Source organism: Plutella xylostella, chromosome 6 (assembly GCF_932276165.1).
Source record: "Plutella xylostella chromosome 6, ilPluXylo3.1, whole genome shotgun sequence".
NCBI lineage: Eukaryota > Metazoa > Arthropoda > Insecta > Lepidoptera > Plutellidae > Plutella > Plutella xylostella.
Window position 1 is genome coordinate 1,131,406 of NC_063986.1, and position 25,561 is coordinate 1,156,966.

The 25,561-nt window shown below is 36.0% G+C and overlaps 2 protein-coding genes and 1 long non-coding RNA gene across 4 annotated transcripts; 2 read left to right on the forward strand and 1 right to left on the reverse strand.

The window, feature by feature from the left end:
- Nucleotides 1-7,658: 7,658 nt before the first annotated feature.
- LOC105393970 lies at nucleotides 7,659-16,626 on the reverse strand. 2 transcript variants are annotated; one of them, XM_048621879.1, is made up of 8 exons: nucleotides 16,010-16,164; nucleotides 15,192-15,419; nucleotides 14,972-15,073; nucleotides 10,636-10,767; nucleotides 9,959-10,123; nucleotides 8,973-9,110; nucleotides 8,418-8,496; nucleotides 7,659-7,894 (listed from the first exon to the last, which is right to left on the reverse strand). In XM_048621879.1, exons 1-8 carry the CDS (start codon nucleotides 16,055-16,057, stop codon nucleotides 7,860-7,862), a joined length of 927 nt encoding a protein of 308 aa, XP_048477836.1. In that variant the 5' UTR covers nucleotides 16,058-16,164; the 3' UTR covers nucleotides 7,659-7,859. The 2 variants fall into 2 exon arrangements, with proteins under 2 accessions (XP_048477836.1, XP_048477837.1); XM_048621880.1 differs by lacking the exon at nucleotides 16,010-16,164 and adding an exon at nucleotides 16,472-16,626 and having other exon boundaries at nucleotides 7,660-7,894.
- Nucleotides 16,627-18,299: 1,673 nt separating this feature from the next.
- On the forward strand, nucleotides 18,300-19,119 carry LOC125488642. Its single transcript, XR_007266374.1, has 2 exons — nucleotides 18,300-18,683; nucleotides 18,996-19,119. It is a non-coding gene; the product is annotated as an uncharacterized LOC125488642 (long non-coding RNA).
- A 600-nt stretch (nucleotides 19,120-19,719) lies between these two features.
- LOC125488603 lies at nucleotides 19,720-20,433 on the forward strand. The gene has a single exon (XM_048621578.1). The coding sequence runs from the start codon at nucleotides 19,852-19,854 to the stop codon at nucleotides 20,389-20,391; it is 540 nt and encodes a 179-aa protein (XP_048477535.1). The 5' UTR covers nucleotides 19,720-19,851; the 3' UTR covers nucleotides 20,392-20,433.
- The last annotated feature ends 5,128 nt before the right edge of the window (nucleotides 20,434-25,561 follow it).

Sequence of the window (25,561 nt, forward strand, 5' to 3'; positions counted from 1 at the left end):
GGTACAACGCTTGAAGGCGTTTTCACAATATATTACCAAATATCCTTTCTATATTAGGTTCTATATTAGGTAATTAGGTTTTTGATATTATGAGGTATGAGGCTTTATTTAGCTTTCTCTTATAGTTATATGTATATTACTCGTAAGTACTTAGTAATGAATTCATCCTAAAAGTTTTACACGCAGTAGGAGACAAATACGTACAAAATATAAAATATAAATACGTAAAGTAGGTTGTACATTGGACCTACGTTTCAGGCTTTATATCGTTAGGTAACTTTTCTCCCAGACTAATTTTGAATTGGCGAAGCAGGGGGAAGCTACAAAAAGAATAAGACTAGAAGTCGAGTAAGCACTACCACTGTACCACGTCTGTACTTATCAGCTACAAGGAAAAAGTTTTATCAGTTGATTAGTTTTTTTTTTTTTTTTTTTTTTTTTTTTTTAGTTTGAGATTAGTCCTCGTGGCCTCATCGGGACTGTAGGTCTTTGGTTCGTTTCCTGGCTAGCAATTTCATAAAAATAATAAGCACGTAACAAACAACGTTTCTAAGGAATTTTTTTTTTCATAAATTTCCAAAATTCGTAAGAACATTAAGTTTTTCAGAATGATTACACCGTTTCAGCTAACTATTGGTACTTACAACTTTTCCAACACCCTGTATGCTAGAGCGCATTCCCCATAAAACCTATTAATTACATTATTTTGTCACACAATTTCGAAAATGGAACCAATGTTTGCAGTGGGATAGCCAGACCACTTCGGCTAGACCTATGTTTGCTCCCAGTCCCCACTCCACTACGGGTCAAGAAGCCAAGTCGATTTCGTTTGATCGGTCGGGCAAATATCTCAAGTTCAGAACAACTCAAACACTCGCAGTACCTAATGATCTAAAATTGAAACGGCCACGGTTTTAAACCCCAGATCGACACGGGGGGGGGGGGTTTGATTGAGTAAATAAATATAGGTATTAAGTATTATAATTATGACTCCTGATATTATTCTATTGAAGTTGAAGTTGATGCCGAAGCCGCGTTGTTTCATGAAGTTCATGAAGAAGTGTGTGGGTATAGCTTTTTAACGAGGTTACCTACGTTACCTACGTAACGAGATGAATAGGTACTAAAAATTCTCATCATGTGCTGGCTAAAAACGTTTGCAAAGACCCAAAGTCCAGTAACCAGTTTTACATAAACCCCAATACTGAGTTCAAAGCTGCCCCAGAGATTTGCAAGGAAGAGTCGGTGTAAAGTAAGCCCAAGTCTAAAGTCAGTGCTGGTGAATCACCGAACTTGGGACATAAAACCGTGCCGTGCCTCATAACACTAAATTAGGAGCCGGTCTTACCAGGCGAAGCTTCGGATATTTATTTCAGTTCGATTTCAAACCAGGGGTCGATTTCTAAGCGCCAGTCCTATGTATTGGTATACTCGTATTTGTTGTTTCAGCATCTTCAGTAGCTGGATAAGGAAGTCCGAAGACTCAAGAAGAAGAAGGTGGGGCTCCAGGTGACTAATAACTAATGTACCTACTTATAATGTATCTTGATGTCGTATTACCACGTATTACTGGAAATAATAATACCCATAACCAGCCAGGGCTTTGTGTTATATTTGTAGAATAGAATAGAATAGAATACTACTTTATAGACTTTAAAACAATTTACACAAATAACAATTGCAGTTAAGTATATTATAGATGTAGTTGCAAGTAAAAGAGAATTCACCGTTTTCATGACTTAACTAATTATTTTCCTCATGCCATCAAATGAAGAGGGCAGGCTCCCAGTAAATTATAATTTACGGAGCGGACCTAATGAGAGCTCGCACAGAGATCGGGTATTAGCTCAAATGAGAGTTTACCTCGAAGGGAAAGAAAATAAGCAATTTTGCTGCTAAGGAAAAAACCACAGTGGTACCTACGTATGTAATGAGCTGTAACAAAATTAAAGAATGATGTACGTACGTATTATGTGCTAATTATTCTAGATCTAGATGATCTAGCTTAGTCTTGTACCAACCAAGATTTTATGGAGAAACATTTGTTATTTCACGATTACATAAATTCGTAGAACTAAAGAATATATATGTTGTCACCCCTTATTGATTTACCAAGTAAAGGATTGCCGAAAAGGGAAGGTAGAGGGTGGACGAAATATGTACATACTTACCTAGTTACTTACTTAAATTCAACTCGATAATAAATTTAAACATTTCACTTTTAATTGCTCTAATAGGTACTAACTGTTTCAAGTAAGCATAATTTGCTTCATTAGACTCCTTCAATAGAACCTAAAGCAAACCATCTATTTAAGACGGCATAGTCTTTATTCCTAAGTGTGATGGTCGGAAATATCTCGACAAATAGGTTCAGACTGAAGCATCGTTGTGAATCGCTTGTTGGGCAGAATCCGTCTCAAGCACGACTTGTCGAGTGTTTTCAAGTTATTTCAGAATAACCGGGAGTATTTAGTGAGTCTAAAAGCGCATGTTTTGCGTAAGTACTTGTTCCGATTTTGTGAACACTTTTCTGAAGCGTCTGAGTCAAAGAAAGAACCATACATATGTATAGACAAATTGAGAGCCTCCACATTTTTCCGAAGTCGGTTAAATATCAACTATAACTTATCCATATAACTTATCTGCTTGATAGGGTGGCCACTGGCCATGTCAAGTCCAAACAAAGCGGCGTGAAGTCATCATTACCGGAAAACAAGTTTACTACAGCACATTCCTTGTACAGAGCGCAATAAAGTAAGTAAACTTTTACGAAAATCATAAAAAAGCATAATTTTTCAATACAGCTCATTAAAAAATATTGTTATAATTAAATTTAACCAACCGTGCCACAAAAACATGAAATGAACGACACATAATAACATTGATATTCATGTGACAATCTCGGTTCGACCCACAGGATAGGAAGTTTGTCGATCAAAGGACAGGGGAAATAAGGTTTGCTTCAAACTGTCCGAGGGACAAAATAATTCTTTTGTGCTGTTCTTTATGTTTTGACCAAAGAAATACATATTTTTTTGCACAAAATCTAGAGCTTTTCCGTTAACGAGAGAAGAAATAAATAAGTAGACAATCCCTAAACTACACTCACCAGCAATGTAAAATTTCACCTGTCATTGCCGTTCCATAGTACTTACGTAACTGGAACTTTTATTTAAAAAATAAAAATATATTATTTTATATAAAAAGCGACTAGAAAAATAAAACAAAATGTAGGTAGGTTAACCACACTAACCTTCTAGAACTAACGACGGGCTGTCAGAAGGCTGTCAGCCAGCACAATCTAATCAAAAGGGAGCTTTATTACGTCTCCGGTAGGCCCCAATTACAATGTAATTAAAACAGAAGATGACTTCAAAGCCTGCGGAGTGCTACTGAAACTTGATACTGCGATTCGTCGTTAGTGTCGTTATGAAGTCTGCAGGATATTATAATTATGTAATATCATAGTACAATGAGTTATTGATGTTACCTACACATACACAATATATTACACATATTGTGTATTCGTCACAAAGCCGTCAAAAAGTCATTTCTAGGATAGGTAGGTATCTGTGGAAGTACATGGCTGGCTATCGTGAACTTGTTTCGACAACGATATTCGGATTCAAATAGTATTGAAATTGACACTAACTACTTCGTAAATGTTACTTCGTTTTTACTTCGCTTCAGGGTGTTGTGTTGTTACCGTGTGTGTATGAATGAATATGTTTTTTTTTCTTTTCTGCCTTGTACAGTCACGGTAGGACCCCGGATTCGAAGAGAATCCTTATCGACAACCGCCTTTCAATTCAGCTCTTATCTTCGACAAAGGAATGAGCCTCGGCAAGTAGGCTCGCCAGTTTAGCTGAAGTACGATCACATAACACGTTGATCTCAGCTGAAATATTTGAACTCGGGTGTGGAGGCAGCCGAGATTATGGTTTAGGTTTCATTAGGTATTCTACACTAGAATACTAGACTATTGTAGGTGTATGTGTTGGCCAACACAAAAATAATAATTAAAAAAATTAAAAAACCGACTTCAAAAAACCACTAAAATGTAAGAAATAATTTAAGGTTTACACAAATTCTACTCGTATGAGACAGTACAAATATACCTAAGCAGGAACTGTTCTTTTTTGATGTTGGTGCGGTGACAAAGTAATCTGAAGAAATATGGCACCAACTTCAAAAAAGAACAGTTCCTGCTTAGGTATATTTGTACTGTCTCATACGAGTAGAATTTGTGTAAACCTTAAATTATTTCTTACATTTTAGTGGTTTTTTGAAGTCGGTTTTTTAATTTTTTTAATTATTATTTTATTTAATAGTTTTAAGTTTATTTGTAATAATTTTCAATCAAAAGTAAGGTGCAAATGATACCAAAATGTCCTACTAATCAATACGAATCATTCAAGCCTAAACACGAAGTAGTTGCTATATACCGTTGAGGAGTTCCCCTGACTGCCTTCCGTTTCCATCATCAGATCAGCTCAAGGTCACCATCATATTTTTTTGTTATAAGAACTATATTTACGTTCTTAATTTCATTAGAATCGGTTAATATGTGCCCAAAATTGAAATTCATACCCTGTTTTTACCCCTTTACCCACCCTTGGGGGTGAGATAAAATTCTGAAAAGAAAATGGGACCACCTGGAAGCTCAACCCAATACAACAAAAAAAGAATTTTCAAAATCGGTTCATAAACGGCGGAGTAATCGGTGAACATACATAAAAAAAAATATAAAAAAAAAAAAAAAGATCCCGACGAATTGAGAACCTCCTCCTTTTTTTGAAGTCGGTTAAAAAACAGACCCGCCTGAAATCAAAATCAGCGGCTTTCGTGCCGAGACCGTTGCAGAATCATAAAAATGACTTGTGTTGGCTTAAAAATACAAGCAAATTCATTTAAAATAAACCTACCTGATCCAACTAAAAATAGCTACGATAAAGTTTGTAAAAGCCTCATCTAGGACCCGAGACGATATTAAAACTTTCTCCGTGAGAGAAACAAGAAACAATCATTTGTTTTAATAACTATAAGCTTTCCTCAGAATACAACTTTAGATTCATGGTGAAGGTGGCAGAAATATATATTATTAGTTCTGAAACAAGTTATAAATACTAACAGGACACTGGTTTAGATAGATAAAGTTGTTTCATGCGATTTTGAAATACTATTCAGGTTTTGTATAGGGCCAAATTACGGAAAATGTTAAATAAAATTGTTGTAGGTACCTATTTGTCCTTCTAAATTTCTGAACTATCAATCTACTTTTATAAAATAATCTTCCAATACCTATCGGTGTCCTAAGATCTTACGCCAGAATAGCCTAGCGATACTAAGAGGCCAATACTTACTTACTCGAGTATTCGCTCACACACGACGAAGTTGCTCCTGCGGTGGGGAAACTCGAGTGCCGGTTCGCTGTAAAGCTTCATACACATTGTAGGTATATTGTGAAATGTTACAAATAATATTATACCTAATTACTTATATAATATTTATGTACATTTATATAATTCTCAGGCCTATCTCCAGGAGGGGTAGGCAAAGACTACGAAGATCCACGATCCTGATATGACTGATCACTTTAAATATGGATATTATTTTATCTATAGAGACAAAAGCAAACGTGTGCAATAGTAACCTACTTACTGGCATAAACTACATAAAGCAACTAACCAACACTTTTGCTATTAAAATGTATTCAGCTCGATAGTAAAGTTGACGAAGTATTTTCATTTCAGGATCACTATCGGCATTTCATCTCATAGTTTAAGGTTTTAATTTTTTTTTATTCAGAATGCTTTGTTCTGCATCCTTTGCAGTAAAGTTTAATAATAATAAAAAATAATAATACTTAAAATAAAACTGTAAATAGTAGTACTTAATACCTTTCAAACTCACAAACTCTCAAGAGGGTGCAGAGGTAGTACAAAAGTTCCAACGACGGTCTCAGATTTGATGATGGACCAACGGCAACGGGATGATTTCATTTGGCCAAAGTTGGGAATAGGCCTGCCGCCTTGTTTTTTTGGCTAACCTAGACAATAGTGGCAGAGAAAGAGTTGTGTGGATGCCTAGATAGCTTAGAATATATACCTACGCCCAAAAGTTCGATAGAGGGAGTGAGTTAACCACTCCCTACACCTATTATACAAGCTACCCTCATAAAATCCACTAGAATATTCTAGGTCCGGAAAGCTTACAGGGTTACAAAGTGCCAGCGAAATCGTTTCCAAACACGTGTTTGATCAAAGCACAATCTAAAACCTCCAATCACTCTTAAGTTTAAATTGCTCAAGTGTTTGCCAACGAGCTCAAGTTGCTTTAATTAAAGTTCGTAAAGCTGAAGCAGTAAGGTTCAAAGTTGGAGATGCGGAGACTGTGCTTGTGAATCACATGCCCTAAACTAACTCAATCGTTCCGCCACGCGATTGAATCTGTGAAATAGAAAATTTTACAGATGGGTCAGAAAGTTACGTTTATGTTTTTTTTCTAAATTAAGTAGTAGTATGCGAATAAAGTCGAGTTTGTATTGCTATAAATTAATTGAAATTGCATTACAATGTTAATAAATATCAACCTTAATGTATTACTTTTTAAGGTGCTCTTATAAAATATGATAAGAACGTTCGATGTTGGTAACTTATGTCAAGCTATCTTGTGTTCAACGGACCCTGCGGTTATTTTAGCTTAATTATTTTGATCTATTTGATCAACCTCTATACCTAAGTATGTTTGGTCACCTATCAGAGTGATTCAACTCGAACGTAAATGAGTTTGACAAAGTCCTTGGACTCAAGAGAGGGCACAAAAATCGTTTCAATATCTTCCCTTGTTACTACTTTGTTAAACGAAATCGATTCCTGCCGTTATCGGGTGGCCCCATTGATGAAAGGTCGGGAAATATATTTCATTACTTTTTAGGGCCTCTTTGGCTGATTTAATTAATATTTTCAATTGTCTATCGAGTTAGATGAGAGGCAGGTAGCCAAATAAAGGTAACGTTTCCTCGAAACAAGTCCTTCTGTTTGTCTTGAATTACAATTTAATTAACAGGTAGAAGATTCTTTGTACAGATATTAAATTCAATTCAAAAAGTGGAATTTGTAGAGCTAAGAAAATTTAAGTAAGTAAGTAGAAGTAGGTAGGTATTCCTTATGTAATTTACCCTCTACATACTGCAACAAGATAAAGTACCTATTAAAGTGAAACCACGAGGATTAGAAATACTGTGGCACGCTTTTCCCTGTTTTCCGTTATGCATTGAGATACAAAGGACTAACCAACAAAGGACAGCCAACAAACTAACACTTTTCGATCTAAAAAAATTTTTTTCTTCCGCACACGCATTATACAACGTTGCTGAATCATCTCCCATGAATCATTAATCATATTGCGATGTGCAAAATGTTATGTCGCCCACAATACTCCGCATCGCTAGACACGACAGCTCAAATACGCACCGTCACGCAATAAATTATCATTTCTGAACGAAACAAGATGGCTGACGGTGCGACGAATCAAAAGAGGGGTAAAGGAGAGGAAATAAATTGTTTGTTAATTGATTAAATTACTTATTACTTACTATTGGTTATTAACAGTGAGGCAATGCGAATAAAAATATTGCTCTTTCTATATTTTTTGTGTTTTAATTTTTATAAATGTATTCTTTAGAGTTGAAGATATAATTATAATACAATATAAAAGAAAATAAGTATACTTACAATAAAATAATATCAAACTTACATAATAATAAGTAATAGATCAGTATAATATTATTAAACAACAGTCTTTCTAAACTTTTGCATAATTTTAAACTCATTAGTGGCAAATGGAAATTGCAATTCTCAACTTTTCTCGATCAATTCAAGTGAAATTAAATCTGGAAACCAAATGCATTTTTAATGAGTAATCTACTATTTTTACATAAATAAGTACAAAATGTAATTTGGACGTTTCTACCAGGGTCTAAACTAAACTGAACCTAGGTGAAGTCTAAACTTCCTACAAGCAATGTTCTACGTGATAAGACTAGGAAATGGTTCATTAAATTTTTCCCTACAACTTTAGCTTATAATGTAAGAAGCTGATTCTGAAATAAGAAATTCTAAATTTAGTCATGTCTAAACCTAGAAATCTTATTACTTACAATAAAAATGGTATTTTCTGGTGCGGAAATTTTGTAAAATCTTATCTCAACCCATTTGTACCATGGGATACATGAAGTTTTAAATATAACGAGTACTGAACTAATATATATACTAGAAACTAAATGAAATATGCCGTTAGTTAAATTGACGAAAGGTTGTTGGATTAGGAATTGTGTTGCGTTGAATATGAATGGAATCCTAATCCTAGGGGCTGTTGATAGTTTACGTGTATGAATTATGTAGAATTTGAACTACCAGCTTTTATTTCTTCTTTCAGCTTTTCATTTTCAGCCACAAGAGCTTTCACTCGCTCGTCGTATTTTTCTCTTAGTTCCTGAAAAAAATAATTACTAATTACTATTCAGAGATGTAGGTATACGAATTCTGGGTCATACAAAACAAAAAAACACGCACTCACGCCTTGTACTAATGTACTCCCTTGCGGGGTAGGCAGAGGTGCATTGCTGCACCCACCTTTCGTCATACAACTCATACACCGTAAATACATCGTGAAACTTTTAAAAGCGGTCTTTTTAATCGGAAGTCAAAGTTGGTACCTCTATATTATTATTGTAATAGGATATCAATTGATAGTTACGAGCGCATACAAGGATATTTTAATACGCTCTTATTTTGGATAAGTTCGTTTAGAAGATTTGTGACTTTATTCATTGGTACAATAGTTGTTATTAACTAGGTTGAACTTAAAACTGTTGGAAACTAAACAAAATGCTGTCCGCATTTAGCTATATTTTTGTATGTGATACCTACTACATCTAGTTCGTATATCGTTTATCTAAGAGCGCATACCTTGAACAACCCAAGTTGTGTCATGTATTCTTTTTTCAGGTCATCATTAAGGCCAGTGCTGGTTTCAGCTTTCTTCAGCACTAATGAGTATCGGTCCTTTTCAGCCTTGAATCGCGCGTCCATAGCTTGGAATCGATCCTGAAAATATGAAAAATTACCGGTATATTTTTAGTACATGCTATGTTTTCCGCGCGAGCTTCTTACTGTTACAGAATAAAAAGTGTATTCATATTATTCAGAGATAATATAGCATTATAATGGTGAAATAACTTTTGGAATCGGTACATTTTAAGTATTTTTTTATAGATATTCTTATTTACTTGTTCTACATATGCACACAAAAGAATACTAAGTATTTATAATACTATGCTGTACCTACTTAGTATGTTACTCACACACATTGAATTCATTTCAAACATTTCATCATACTAATTAAAGCCATTCCAGTAGAAGTAAAATACGAACTTGTGAGTACTCAGTCATTCATTGCAGTTGGCCAAGAAAATAAACGAATCCAAAAACTTTGTCGAAAACTCGAAGAATAAGGAAATTTAATGAACATACATTTAATAAAATTCACGAGTTCTTGAGTGGAGTATACAAACAGGAAAATAAGTATTCCGTGAGACACCCCTTAACCTACAGGACTGACGACCATACAATGTTAGACGATAGTTGTTGGGTTAGTCGGTGATGATATTAATGACTATAGATCTTCAAGCCTTCCTCATCCATCCACTTATGGCTACCGAATAGACGTCCGAATGGTGTACTAGTTAGTGACCCTGTGTAGTTAGTGGCCGGGAAAGATATTTGTTTAAAGAGAGATATTTTTGTACTCGGGTACATTCGATGCCTATATCACAGCCTAGTTTGGGATCGGAAAGCCGTGTGTAAGATGTCCCCACATGTTATTACCAGAAAATGGATGGATAAGGAAGGCTCAGGACCGTCTCTCCACTAATGATAATAATGCTGACACTCACCTCCATAGCTTTGACCTCCGAGTTCCTCATTTCCAACAAGTCCTTAGTGATCATGTTGATGTCCTTCAGCGACTGGACTTGCGTGTTGAGAGCTTCTATTTGCAGTTCCTGGTTCTTCACCATTTTGCTCTTGTCAAAAATCATGCCTTTTGCTTTGTTTAGTAGCTGGAATAAATAAACATAAAAAAAACTGGTATAGATGGCCAGGTTTAAGATGCACAGACGCACGCTAAGTATATGAAGAGATGAGCGAAATTGACCTAAGCTGCGATGATCGAGCGTTGTGACCATGAATATAGTGGGTGCACGGATAGGGCCGAGTGACGTATCAACTGTAGTTCAGGCGCTCCGCTCACTACACGAGAGTCTAGGCATAGCGTCGCGTCTAGTTTATATGGTGAACTAATACATAGAAGCACTTTTTCTTTAGAATAACCCTCTAATTTAGCTCCTTTCAGCTTACTATACTTGTATATACTAAGCTTCAAAGTGCTAATTCACGGATGTAGTACATAAATGACGAAAGTAAAAGGAAACCCATCTCAGGTACGAAACCTTGCACGGAACCCTAAGTGCGTGCGTTCAACTCGCATTTGGCCGGTTATTTAACACTCTGTACACTGCGGGTATAACTATAAGCTGGTACTATGTAGTTATTATTCTGTGCTATAATTTACCTCCTCATGTTGCGCTTTGATGGCCTCAATGACCTCGTGGTTCTTACTCCCCGGCTTGCTGATGGCGGCCTGCAGCTCCGTCTCGAGCTGAGCCACGCGAGCCTTCAGGAGTTGCACCTCGTCTGTGCGTACCTGCAGATGGTACATTTACTGTGGTAAGTACACTTTTGTACCTTGTCAAATTCAGGTATCTGATATTCATTAATTGAAACTTCTTTGACGGTTTTTGTTTTACATGTAGGCGGTTCACACACTTCACCGCCTCACCGCGCGGATTGAGGATTTCTCATAAAACGGTTTTTCTATACAGGGTGTTGCAAAATTGGTATACTAAGCCGAAACCTACATGTGCAGCATGGTATATCTAAGCCCGAAACTGAAATTTTTTTTTTTTCCCATAGTAAAAGTCACGTGACCAACAAAGTTTCTATGGAAAGTGAAAATTTTTTTTCGCGAATTTTCAAATTCTGATTTCAGTTTCGGGCTTAGATATACCATGCTGCACATGTAGGTTTCGGCTTAGTATACCCTTTTTGCAACACCCTGTATATAAACTGAAATTTTTGCATACAATGATAATCCGCCAACCGCGACGGTGCGCGGACTAGAGTGTTATCCGCCTCATATAGAGTCCTCGCCACCATTGAAGTCTTACGGCCATAGAGGAACTAAACCAGTTACTCATATTCATACTGTGCGATAGCACCGCGTCTATTGGACTTCGGTGGTAATGCGGTCTCTACTTATGACGCTGAACGTACGAACTACAAAGTACATGAAATGACTATAATGATTACATAGTGATCGGATAATCGGATCATATTCATTTACTTGAGTGCACGAAATGAGCAGTCCTGTATAAACTGCACTTTATACAAAATGTTGCAAAAGTGATTTCACAAAATTCGGAGGCAAAAGTTGCCTGTATACGTCATACGTAACGTGACCATTAATTTTTTTTGTCAAAGCGGGACTCCTGCGGAATTTCATATCCCTCAAAGATACATATATTATCTTCTTATCTTTTCGATCAGTTTGCTCAGTGTATCAATTGAAAGTGCAATCCCTACGATGAAAGAGTGAAATGTGAAAGGGATGCATGTATGGTAAATGACCATTTTTTTATATTTATCTAATAATCTTGTAAATTTGGTATATTTAGGATACCTAAGTACCTACTTACTATGTTTTTATAAATATACCAGACGGGTACACTACATAAATCCCAATTACTTTTTTACGAATATGAAAATAACGATTTTTTTAATTATAAATTTTATAGTTCTAGTAAAGTTTCCGAATAACGAAAAGTTGATAAACGAACAACAGATTTATTAAAATGCCCAAAGTAAATTTTTCGGATGTTATAATTTCGATGTTTTAAATGTACGATTTTTTATTATATCGAATTTTATTGTTTAAATAACTAATCCCGAAGCTTTAATATTCTGAGAACACAAATCCCCGAATGTAACTTAGTTAACAATTTAACATTTTTTTTGCTTCGCTGCGCTCCGTTTTGTTTTTCAACATCTATGTGCACCTCATGGAAGTAATAATACAACAGGAATGCGCACTCACCAAAATGATGCAAACAAAAATATACCTAACGAATTCACCTTAAGATTTATATTTGAAGTGAAAGAGGCCGCGAGCCGATAGAGAGGGTTACCACAGAGCCCTTCCTCTCTTTCTAACAATTGCCAGGATTTAGTTGTGTAAACTTTAGTAGATTTTGTACGAAGAGAGCTAGGCAAAAAAATTATTAAATTAACTCATGGACTACTGTAAATCATATCATTTTCAAAAACAAATTTATAATAAATCATTATAAACATGTTATTTTAATGAAATATTTGGTATTTGTATGAATAATAATTTCATAAAAAATATTGGTAGTTTTTCTAAATACTTTACGACAAGACCGAAGTTGTCAATATGACGGATGACGTTTATACTGTTGTGAGAGACGTTATGGTTAGGGTGACCATTAATTCGTACTTTTGAATCACTTTCCATTAATTAGGACCTGTTTCATTCAACTTTTTGTTTTATTTTATACCTAAGTATAATTAGGTATTATTGTGGCTGTTATCTTATAAGGCTGGTAAAGAGTTATGAGCTGTTGATTTTTTTGGTGATAGATATGAGTATTATAAGATAATTTATCAAGCTTAAAACCGGCGGAAGCACTTAGGTTGAGATATTTTTTTTGAAATCTAATGATTTTCATCAACGTTTTAGGTACATAGTTGCGTTTAATGTTAACCTGTTTTGACAATTTCTTGTCAACACTACACCTAACTTAATTTTATTTACTTAAAATTATATTTTCCCAAATTTCAGCTTTCCTTCCAATGAAGAAACATAGCAAAGGTGGTTCCAAGTAATTCCCACAAATTTTCATCATTTTAAACCCGATGATAAATCCCGATTCATTGCAAGTGTTTATTATCGTTACAGTCGAACTAACTATAAAGTCCTGACAAGAAAGTCCTGACAATAAAGACTGCGATTTTGCTAAGACTTTTTATCATTGTCAGTTATTTACTTACCTGTACATCGAATTGTTCGAATAATTAGTGACTTTGAGACCATCGACACCTATTCGCGACATGATAGATTAGAAGTGATGTCTCATGAATTACCTAAAATTATGGTCACCAAAAATAGAAAGAGATGGAGGGCTCCGTGCTGACTATCTCTGTCGGCTCGTTTTTTTGGTGCAGTGCGCATTCCTGTTGTATTATTACTTCCATGGTGCACCTAAACGCTCCTCCTCGCTTTGCTCGTCGTCGCACCTATCTTTAGGTTTAGGTCCTAAGGTTTTAAGGTTAAACACCGTAAAAATCCGAGCAATTGTTTTGCTTTGGTGTGTAACTTAACAACAAATACTACAAATAGTTTTCTATTTAACAATATTTTTAATCAATATTTGAAACGCTCCGCTTTGTTTTTCAATATCTATGTGCACCGAACACGCTCCTCCTCGCTTTGCTCGTCATCGCACCTATCTTTAGGTTTTGGTTCTAAAGTTTTTGAAGTTCATTTTATTATCACGAATTATCATATTTTTATCAATCGATATTTTAAAAATCGTTATTACAATACATATTTTGTAAATTAGGTACTTATATATTCGGTGTTTCAAATTCGGAAAAAAGTTTTACGGAATTTTTGGGTGTTCTCATACCAGACGCTACAAAATTCTTAAACATCATACTTTGATTTTTTTAATAATTTGAGTAGTTTAATTTAAAGTCCTTATCAATACTGCATCTTATCTTATTTTCACATTCATAAAAGTTAATACAGATAACTTTTTTGGAAAACATGTACTCCCACGCTATTCTTCTTTGTTAGGAATTGGTAGGTGAGCGAGATAAATTTATATTATGTCGCAGGCATCTGGTTTAATCTCCTGTTTGATTGAACCGCTAGCCCGTTCATTGGATGACGCTATTCAGTTGTATGACTAGGCCGATCGTTGATTGTACAAGCGTCACAAAACGTCCAACTAGATAGCGGACTTAAAATCAGTCAGGTGGTGAATAAAACAAATATGGCGTCTAACAGCGAACAGCTGACACAAAAAGCACTTGTATTGTTATTTTTTGCAAATAAATTAGCTTTAAAGTGAGTTATTTATGTTAAAATAGTGTGGCAACATGCATTTACCTATTATTACACCGCCGGCGGATAGTTTCAAAGAAAAAATGTGCTGAAACTGGATAATTATGAACAACAATATCAAGGTACGTTTATTGTTATTGTTTAGTTAATTTGTGAGATGAGAGCTTTGTAACATAGTATTTTTGTTAACTCTTGTCTGGTCATGCATGTTCACCCTAACCAGACATTACAAAGTTGCTATACTATATCCCATTTAACGACTTCGCTGAATAACGTTCAGTCAAGACGTTGGACGAGATTAAACCAGATGCCTGCGACATATACACGATAGAGCAAGAGCGAGTCAATGATCGTCACTGAACGAAATTACTCGCGGAGTCTCGGTGGAACTCGGACTCATATTAGTCCCTATAGTCTATGTGAGTAAGTGATCAGAAGATAAATATTTGTCTCAAGTGATTAAAAGAAAGAAAGGAAATATGGTATGAAGTTACAAAATGTAGGTAATTTAAATTATCGTTTGGTCTATTTAAGAAAGCGGGACATTTTTGGCCTCGCGGGGGACAGCGGGACGCACAGCTTGAAAGCGGGACTGTCCCGCTCAAAGCGGGACGTATGGTCACGTTAGTCATACGCCACTATTCAGTCGTCAGAGCACCCCTGGGCAGTTTCCAGTCACAGTCAGGGGTAGTGGGTAGTTTACCTTCAATTCAAGCTTCAACTTCTCTATGCCAGCCTGATTCTTTACATTTTCAAGGTCGTCTATTTTTTTCAGAAGTTCAGCCTCTCTTTCTTGCCAGTTGGTCTGAAAATTCAAAATAGGTAAACATGAAATTCACGATAAAAAAAAAATATTTTGCAAATTACGCGACAGCGATAGGTGCGGATTGTGAATTTCAATATTTTTTAATTTAAATACCCACCTTTACATCTGCCTCTACATTATTTTCAACAGGCTTGGTTTCAGCAGCAGGAGCGGGATTATCTGCCGTTTTGACTTCAACTGGACTTTCTACTGGTTTCTCTTCAGTTTTATCTACAGGTGCATCTACTGGTTTGTCAACAGGTGGAATTGTAACGTTCTGCTCAGTTGGCACTGGGGGCTCCGCCAGACCTTCGCCTCCACCGATCTGCGGTTGAGTTTCATCTGCCTGTAAACGAATGAAATGTAATTTAAAGAACGCAGGTAAGTACTTACAACCTAAGTATATTCCAGATCGCACTGTACGTAGCTATGTTCAATTCTGTACCTTGTGAAACTAACCAAACCATCTTAGTTATAAATTAGCTTGGTTGTTATCCAACATAATGCAACCTACCTACTCATCTAGATCTCATCTGATTTTCGTTCTTGTCCAGAGAGAAAGTAGGCATATTTACCTGCGTAGGTACCTAGCTAAGTAGTAGGTAAGTCATCATCATCATCAACCTTCTGTCGCCCACTGTTGGGTATAGCTAGGCCAGGTATATATACGTAGGTACTATTTAGTCATCTAAGCTATGGTAGTTAACATTTTCTCTACGAGGCGATGACAAACACTTTGGATATGAGCTGGACTGATATAATCCAATATTATAGGATTATCCAGCCAGATAATGTCGTTCTCTGACTTTCCAAGTAGATAGGTAAGTACCCATGCTCTTTGATTATATTTGTAAATGGTCTAACCCCATGCTATGCGCAGGACGTACGTATAAAAAGAAGGGTAGATACAACAATAGCCAGATAATAGCAACTAACTTTATTCGTTTGCCGTTCGAGTATAGTTTTCATAGAAGACCACATCATAAAAATTAAGATGACCCACTCCCAATGGTAGGTACCTATCTAAACAAGTACTTATTTGCCTTTTCAAAACTTAATCGAGGTCAGTGAGATTTGTTTACAGTTGGCTCTTTAGTCTTGACACCACGTCGTTCGTTGGATGACACAGAGTAGGTATTGGATGATTTGGCTTCGAAAGAAGTAATAATCCACATTCGCGTTTTTCTATGCTTGGAATAGGTATGCCATGACTGTATGACACAGTACCCACCTTAGTATTTTCAAATGGAAGAAATTCCATTGATAATAGATACTTAAGTAAATAATTTTACAAAAAAGTAGGTAGGTAGGTACCTACCACAAAAATATTCGGCTGTAGGTACTTTGTTAGTTAGGTAAATAGGCACCCTAATAAAGGTAAGGGAAGCAGAAACTTACCATAATAATTATTCAGTCACAAAACTACTAACGAATATCACTAGCGCACTGTGAAAACTAATGATTCAAGAATCATGAAGGAAGAAATCTATTTTGGGAAAGCACACGCATGATGTTCAGAAATAGAAAGCCGGAACGAGGCGGGAATCTCAATTTTCTTTCCCGCGTTTCAGTGTTGCTATCACTTCTTGCTGCCACGTTCAACAAAAATGGACCTAACTACCTACAGGTAGTACTTTTGTACTTACTTACTTACAGAAAAAAATATATAGGTACCTACCTATGGACAGATATTTTATAATTATTTATAAGGGTTCGGCTTCGAATTCGAATTACTTCGAAGTTAAGTTATGAAGACTTCTGGACTGCGTGGCCAGCCATAGGCACTTGCTGACGACCGGATTTTATGTATTACTTACCTCTATCTCACTTCTATGCATTCTGCATCGACGTTTACCCAACGTTTCAGAAATCCAATATGTGTCCAGCATGGAAGTATAGCTGAACACAAAAGAGTAGAGATTAATGTTTTTGGAACTAAACAGATTTAAACCTGGCAATTAAAAAAAAACTTGTGATTTGTGGTCTGTTTCTATGGTTTGAATGTCAAACTCGCCCTGTTCCTGAATAAACAAATCGAATTTTGCTTAATTTTGGAGTTTTGTGGATGGATTGTTGAGTTTGTTCACGAAGTGAAAATGAATAAAACCATTCGCAGCGAAGCTAGACAGATGATTTACCACGTTTACCTACGATGTTTGGCGGAGAATGAGGCTGGAGAAGTATTAGTCAATATATACGATGTTTATGAAAGAGCAGCGTTTTATACTGGTGAGTAGGTACTTAATTTCTAACCATTAACATACATTGCTTATATTTCTTTTAAAAAAGTACTATTTTGATGTAATAGAATGCCTTTCAATGTGTATTTGTTATTCTTATAGAGGTTAGAAAATACTAGTGTCAAACGTTACATGACATCAGGGTCTTGATGCTAATGTTGTTAAAACATCAGGTCTAGATACTTTTTTACTAACCCCCGACTCAAAAAGGGTATCGATAAGTTTTACAGCTGTAGGTGTCTATGTGTGTCGGTCTCTCCGTGTTAGAGTACCTATTGTAAAAATATGTGTAAGAATATGTAATGCCGAGTTGCAGAAAGGGACTTTAAGCTAATGTGGACATTAAATCTATGTCTGTCTCTTTCTGTCCGTATACTGTCAAAGCAAGGCAACAATACATTTAATGCCGGCATTAACTTAAAGATCCTTTCTGCAACTCAGTGTAAGAGTCGGTATAAATTCCCCAGATATAATAATTTGCAAGTCACTGCTTTTCTGACCAATTAAATAATTTGTTGCAGGAAAGTCGGTAAACACAGTTTTAGAAGAATTGCCGGGGCACATTTTTCTGAGCAAGAAAAAACTGTAATAAAATATCGATGTATGATACTATCACTTTTCTCGTATAGTAATTACATAATGGGATAACCAACACGTGTTTCAGTGCAAAAAAACATTATGAATTACACAATGAAATAAAACTTACAGTTGATTTGATTTAATGAAATTCATTCAAGACTGACCCCTTCTCCCCTACTAAATTCTTCTCTTAACATAAACCTCCCCAAAAAGTGGCATTTTATAATTAGTAAATATTTGAAACATTTCTCGTTTTGATTTTTTCTGCTAAAGTATCGTGATACTTTTGTCCGTTTTCTATACTATAATAGTGTGGCCACTTTCTTAGATTGCCACGCCGCGCCCTCAATTATTCTCTACTCTTTTATGTTCAGCTATAATAAGTATTTTTCCATGGTGGCCAGCAGTCTGGCGAAAGACAGTCTGGAAAAAAATAAGTATGGAACGCGTACTAAAAATAATGGCGAGCACCGCTCACAGAGTACTTTTTACGCTATCATAGACATCTTTGGCTTTTGTCATCTGTCAGTGTCAGTCAGTCAATCGTTTAGTTTGAAAAATAATTTTAAATCATAAATAAATTAAGATTTAACAGTTATTTATATATTATTATTACTGTGGATAAGTGCAGTGTTTGTGTGGAGGTACCTAACTATTAGTGTTGCTTGATATTATTGATAATAATTATGTTTTATAAAACTTGTGAAATATGTGGTTTAAGAGCCGCTAGCCGGTCGTATAGATGGCCAAAAGAGAATTTTCATGGCCAAATTTCCACTGGATGAGGAAAGGTAAGCTACAATTAAAGGCTAAAGCGTAGGATTTAGATTATTTATATGTATAAAAAAGTTAAAGTCTAATAAAATAACTGGAGGGTCAGCACAACCAATAATAGTGCATGAATGTTTTTTTTATCGATATCGATATTTTTATTTATCATTAGTACGCACAGCTCATCAATCAGAACAACTTTTGTCTACTAGTTTTGGAAATTAGCGAAAATCAAATTCGGATCTCCATACAAAAATTACCAGTGACTTTTATTATACCTACTTAAATAATATTTAATTGTTTAATAATAATTATAAAAATGTTGTTTGCAGATGTAAACAGTGGGTTAAGATGACCGGTAAGGAGGATCTGGTTTATGTGCCTATTGAAAAGCTACATCAACTTAAACGAATTTGTGGCAATCATTTTCTACCACAACATTTTAAGAACACAATTGAAAAAAAAACAATTCCATGTGTGGGACTTACTGCAGACACTTTATTTTATAATAAATATATATAATTATATTTTTCCACTTTTATTTTATTTCAACATTATATCATAGCACTTACGTCAACGGAAAATCTCGTGTTTATTTTATGGATTATATTTTTGTGTTCAAATAGGAACATAACATAACGTTGAACCGAGACTTAACGTTGGTGTCATTGTGTAACACTGAAATCCTATTGTGTAAAACTGAAATTAAAGTAATACATAGACTAGTTATCGATAAAAAATATCCATAAGAAGCACATCACTATTTCAGCGGGGCTATGTTGGCAGTTTTGTACGTCATAATTTTTGTTTTGTTGGTACCCTCTGTTAGTACGTGTGAATAAAAAAAAAAAATACAAGTATTTTATCTTTTTTTTCCCTTGTACTCCCATCTCTTAAAACGTAGTGTTCTTTTCTCTATGGTGGCCAGCAGTTTTGAAGACCTTACCTCAGAATAATAGCTTTTAAGGATTACGGGCATAGACAATACACAGACAAAGCCACAAATGTCAATGTCAAATTCATTAGAACTGTCAAACAAAAAGTCAATAACTCAAATCATAACAACAATTTACAACATAACCGTTCGATAAAATACACAAAATAATATTTTAAGGAACTTTAGTAATATTATAAAGGTACTTATTTGATTTAACCCAGTGCTCGAATAATGCTTGCCTCGTATGTGATATGAAAATGGATAACTTTCAAACCAATCCCCTAAAGTTGTACATCCAGGACATATTCCGCGCGAAAAGAACAGAACAAAACAAATACATCTATGAACTTTTCCGCCTCACCTTCAAGAATATCATGATCCACGGAGTGGTGACTTCTATCTACAACAACTACGGGACCACTACAAACTTTGAAATATCAGATGCTACTGGATCAGTGCAAGTATATTTTGACACTACAAAAAGTCGGAAAAGTATGAGTGATACAGTTGTGAAAGACTTGAGCCATTCCTTTACCATAGCTCACATCTCTGGCGATGAAAGATTGCCAATTATAAGAACACTACACAAGTCCATTCTAAGTACAAAGCAAGATCCAATTAAATTCAAAGATGGGGAGTATGTATCGGTCATCGGTGACATATTTGTTGATGAAATCAAGAACACTAGGATGGTATCAGCTTATGAAGTTAATATAACTTCGGTTCAAAGTGAAATCATTTGGTTAGAAGAGTTAAAATATTTATATGAAAAGTATTACATTAAGAGATAAGAGTTTGTGTTAGATATAAAATAAAACAGAATATTTATTTTGTGCGATTTATTTAATTTTAACAGTTGTTTCTCATATTATTAGTAGTATTTAATTCAGTCATCTTTACTTGTTGATAGATACTCTGCCAGTGGTAGAAGCTTTCTCTGATCTACTTTAGTTTCCTTTCATTTCATACAGTCATGTGTATTGGGTTTAAGACATTAAGTTTTAACAAAGATTAGGTCTTAGATGTGTTTGAATTCTCAAAAATTTATATCAAGAGGGTTTTATGATGTTATATAAAAAATTTTTTTTTTTTTTTTTTTTTTTTTTTTTTCTTAATGCATATCTGCCATCAGCTTGTTTAGCCTTTATCAGATGTGATGACTTCATGACGATGGGGAAGAGTTGTCCACTGACAACACCTTCACTTTAAATATGCGAGTATCACTTTATGTTGAGCAAGTTAGGACGCTTCAAGCGTACAACATCTTTTTCGGTGTTTAAAAGTTCTATTGCCAGTGGGTTTATGTGCCTTTCAAGGCGGCCTTTGTAGCTTTTTATGCGATTTTCGATCTCCTCTTTTACTGTTGTCACTTCCAGGTACTCATGGATTTCTTCATTTTTGGTAAACCATGGAGCAGCACATATGTTTCTGAGCACTTTATTTTGAAATCTTTGTATGATTTGTATGTTAGTTGCGCAGGCGGATCCCCAGAGTTCGCTTGCATAAGTCCAGATTGGCTTGAGTACACTGTTGTAGACAAGAATTTTGTTTGAGAGGGACAGTCTTGAGGTCCTATTTAGCATCCAGTGCAAGTTTCTGTATCGGATTTTCAGAGCGTCTCGTTTTGCAAGGATATGCGTCTTCCAGTAGAGACCACGATCCAGATGGCATCCCAAGTATTTGACACTGGCCTTGTGTGGCAGGATTTCCCCTTTCATTGTCACAGGTGGGCAGTCACCTCTGCGCAGTGTGAAAGTGATGTGTACAGATTTGCTTGGGCTTGCTTTGATGCGCCATTTGTCCAGCCATTGATCTATTTTATTCAGGTGAGTTTGTAGCTTTTCTGATGCTATGACAGGATTTGGGCTGCTGGCTAAGCATGCGGTATCGTCCGCGTAGGTGGCACACAGGATATCTTCAGACTGCGGAATATCAGCGGTGAATATTGTGTATAGGACCGGGCCAAGGACAGAGCCCTGTGGGACGCCAGCTTCAATCTCGCGCAATGCGGAGCATTCCTCGCCAAATTTTACTTGGAAGAGGCGGTTGTTCAAGTATGAGTTGATTAACATGTAGACTGTGTTTGGGAGTGCCTTCTTAATTTTGTAGAGAAGGCCTGCGTGCCAGACACGATCGAATGCTTGTTGTATGTCCAGAAACACAGCGGAGCAAAACTCTTTCTTTTCGAATGTTTGTCTTATTTCGTGCACAACTCTATGTACCTGTTCAATGGTAGAATGGTGAGGTCTAAATCCGAATTGGTGGTCGGGAATGATATTTTCTTGAAATAGTAGTGGTTTAAGTCGACTCAGGAGAAGTTTTTCAAACAGTTTCGATAGAATAGGCAGGAGACTAATTGGCCGGTATGATGGGACTTCATTTGGTGGTTTTCCATTTTTGTGGACAAGGATGATTTGTGACACTTTTAACAATGGTGGGAAATACTGCAATCTTAGCATGGCGTTAAATATTATTGTTATTAGTGTTATTCCTTTAGGTGTTATCTTCTTTAAGATTTCTGCAGTAATAAGGTCGAACCCAGGGGCCTTAAGATTTTCTAGGGCTTTGATCTGTCTTGCAACTTCTTTTGGGGAGACTGGTTTTATTGGCAAGGACATTTGTTGCGGGCTCTGTAGGAACTCCTTTATTTCTTCTTCAGTTGACAGGTCGTTTGACTCATTTGTTTTAAATACGCTTTGTAGAAAATCAGCAAACACGTCTGCTTTCTCCTTCGCACTTCTTGCCCATGTGGCATCCGGGCGTTTTAAGGGTGGCACATGTTTTTGTGGTTGGCTGAGAAATTTAGTGAGTTTCCATAATGAGTGCTCATCATTTCTATTAGCATCACTTTTTTCTAGTCTATCCTGAAGAGTTTCATTCTGCAAGTCATGGATGTACTTTTTGAGTTGTTTTTTTGCTTTATAAAACAGGTACTTGTCAGATGGGTGCCGGCTTTGCTGCCACCTTCTTCTCAATCTTCTCTTTTCTTCCACTTTATTTCGAAGCTCTACAGAGAGGTTACATTTGGATTCTCTAGGCAAGCTAGGAGTTGATTTCCATGCCGCTTCTTGAACAAGCTTTATAAAGTCATCCAATGCTCTGTCTACGTCCTCTTCGGTTTTAAGCGGGATACGGAGATTTATCTTGTCTTCAATATGATCTTGAAATGCATTCCAATCAGTTTTCTTATTGTAAAGGGTGCATGGTATAGGCCTATGAATAATTGTGGTGCTTACTGTCATCAATACTGGTGTATGATCTGATGATCCATCTAAGCATGACTCTACACTGTGATAGAGGTTTGATATTCCCTTTGTAATGTAAAAATCTAATAAGTCTGGCAGTTTGTTAATATCGGTTGGCCAGTATGTAGGTTCTCCAGTTGAAATAGCACGTAACTGATGGTTTTCAATGCACTTTTTTAGTTCACGTCCTCTGGTTACTATGACTCTGGATCCCCAGGAAGTATGTTTTGCATTAGGATCACCTCCCATTATGAATCTGCCTCCCAGCTTTTTGAAATATTGGCCAAACATATCTTCTTTTATAATATGTTTCGGAGGACAGTAGATTGAAGACAATATAAGCGGACCTTGCCAGTCATCTATGGAAATAGAGGTTGCCTGCAGATAGTCACGTCTGAATTCTGGTAGCTCATGATGTTGAATGCTGTTCTTGATAATAACAGCCGTCCCAGCGTGGCCAGTCATATCAGGGTGGTTAGTGACATAGCAAGAGAATCCATTCAGATTGAAGCTGTTACTATCAGTTAAATGTGTCTCTGATAATAGTAATACATCTAGCTTGTTAGATTTTATCATAAGTTCTAGTTCGTGTTTTCTAGCTGCCAACCCATTAACATTCCAGGTGGCTATTCTCAAATTATAGTTATGGTTGAATTTTACTAATGAGCATTGTGACTAGGCCTATTAAGTTGCCAATCTGTTGTAACATTGATCTTAGTTCTTCTGATTGCTTTAATATAAGAGATTCCATTCGTTCTATAATGTTAGTGGTGGGAGTTTCTTCACGGGTTATGTTTATTTGTGGTTTGTTGTATGATTGTGTTGGCTGATGATGATCATCATTAGAGTATCTGATGTTTTTAAGCACATTGGAGTACAGCATGCGGCCATGATTGTTATTAGGGAACGCTTGCAGACTAGGTTGCCCCTTGGTTACTTGATCATCATGTTGTGTGTGTGTTTGGGTATCATTTGACTTTATGTAGTTAACTTTGTCTTGTTTTGTCACAAATTGTTTTTTGTTTTTCTTCCTAGCTAGCATTTCTTGATAGACACCACAGCCTCTGTAGCTGGCTGGATGGTTTCCTAGACAAAGGGCACATGTGGCCGGTGAGTTTCTATCAGTCTTGGTACACTCGGAAGTTTTATGTCCTCCTGCACATTTCACACAGCGGAATGGTCTCATACAGTTGTTTTTGGTATGGCCGTACTGTTGACATCTCATGCATTGGGGGATAGATGTTGTCTTTCTAGGGTCCTCTATTGATACTTTTTGATTGTAGATATACTTGATAGTTTTAACATTTTTGTTGTTGACTGAGGGCTCAATGTTGACAAAGAATGTGTCCAATGGTTCCTTCGTGCCTCTGCGCTTGGCAAATACAATCTCACCTCGCACCTTATTTCCTGTGGACTCTATGCTCTCTATAATTGCCTCTTTAGGTGTAGTGTGATGCAGGTTCTTGATAACGATTCTGTAAGCTCGTTCCTCTTTTCTAGTGAAAGTGTGGCCAATCAGCCCGGCACCTCTAATATGTTCAATAAGCAGCTTGTATGTTTCAACTGACCTGCTTGATATTCTGAGTTCATTTTTTGAGATGACTTTGTAAGAATAAGTATCCTTGCTAACAGCTTGTTCTATAAGTTCTGTGAGTTTTTTCAGATCCTCAATTCCATACAGGATGATTGGTGGCGGCTTTGATATTCGCGGTGTAGTGTTATTGTTTGAGGTATTTCCGTTGAGTTCCTCCACATCAATCTCCAATCCTGTGAAGCTGTTGTTTGTGGTTGTCTCTTTGGAGTAACTGTTGTTTACTGGGTTTGGCTGACGTTTGTTTGTTTGTTTGAGAATTTTTGCAGTGGGAGTCTGAGATGTTGGTGAGATAATTCTTTTCCGCTGCTCAGGTATTCTCTGCCATGGAACACTGGATGTAGCAGTAGGAGGGTTATCATTCTTTTTATTGCTCATGAAAAGGCCTGGGTGGAATACTTGTTGTACAAGTTTCTTTGGAGATCCTTTGTTGTTGTTTGGCGAACCAGTGGGTTTATCTTGCACGGGCACCTGGTTTTCCATGCCCGGCAAGTCATTGCTATTAGCATATAAAAAAATTAACTATTTTATTTTAAATGGCTGTTCATCAAAGTAAAGGTACTGTTGCCATACTATTCTTGCAAAACCATAAACAACACATCAGTAACGTAAGTTCTAGGTATAACAAAACATATTCAAATTAGAAAACATTATACAGTGAACCCATTTTTATTATTTTTTTGGGCAAATTTATTTACTTGATGATTATTTTATAATATAATTTTGTCAGTGAGGCAAGTATAACTCTGAAGAAAGTAGTATAGATGAAAAGAATTTGTACTACCTAACTTATATTAACATTATTATGCTTCACCATCTTAATACCCTCTTAAATGTTTAAATAGAATTAATTTAATTTGCTAACGCTTTACTCCCCCAAAGTATGGCTCTTGATATAACATAAATAAACTTACTATAGCTAAATTAGTAAGTACAATGAATCTACCAAGATATTTGATTAAGAAGTGCTTTTATAAGTTGCATCTTGAGAGCCGAAAATCAGCCTGGAGTATTGATCTATACCAATCCAAATATTTCACCGACAATGCATAATGTGAACATTGTTATATCATCACTATGCATTAGTTCTAGTAGTTATATGTTACCAGCAACTATAATATAAAA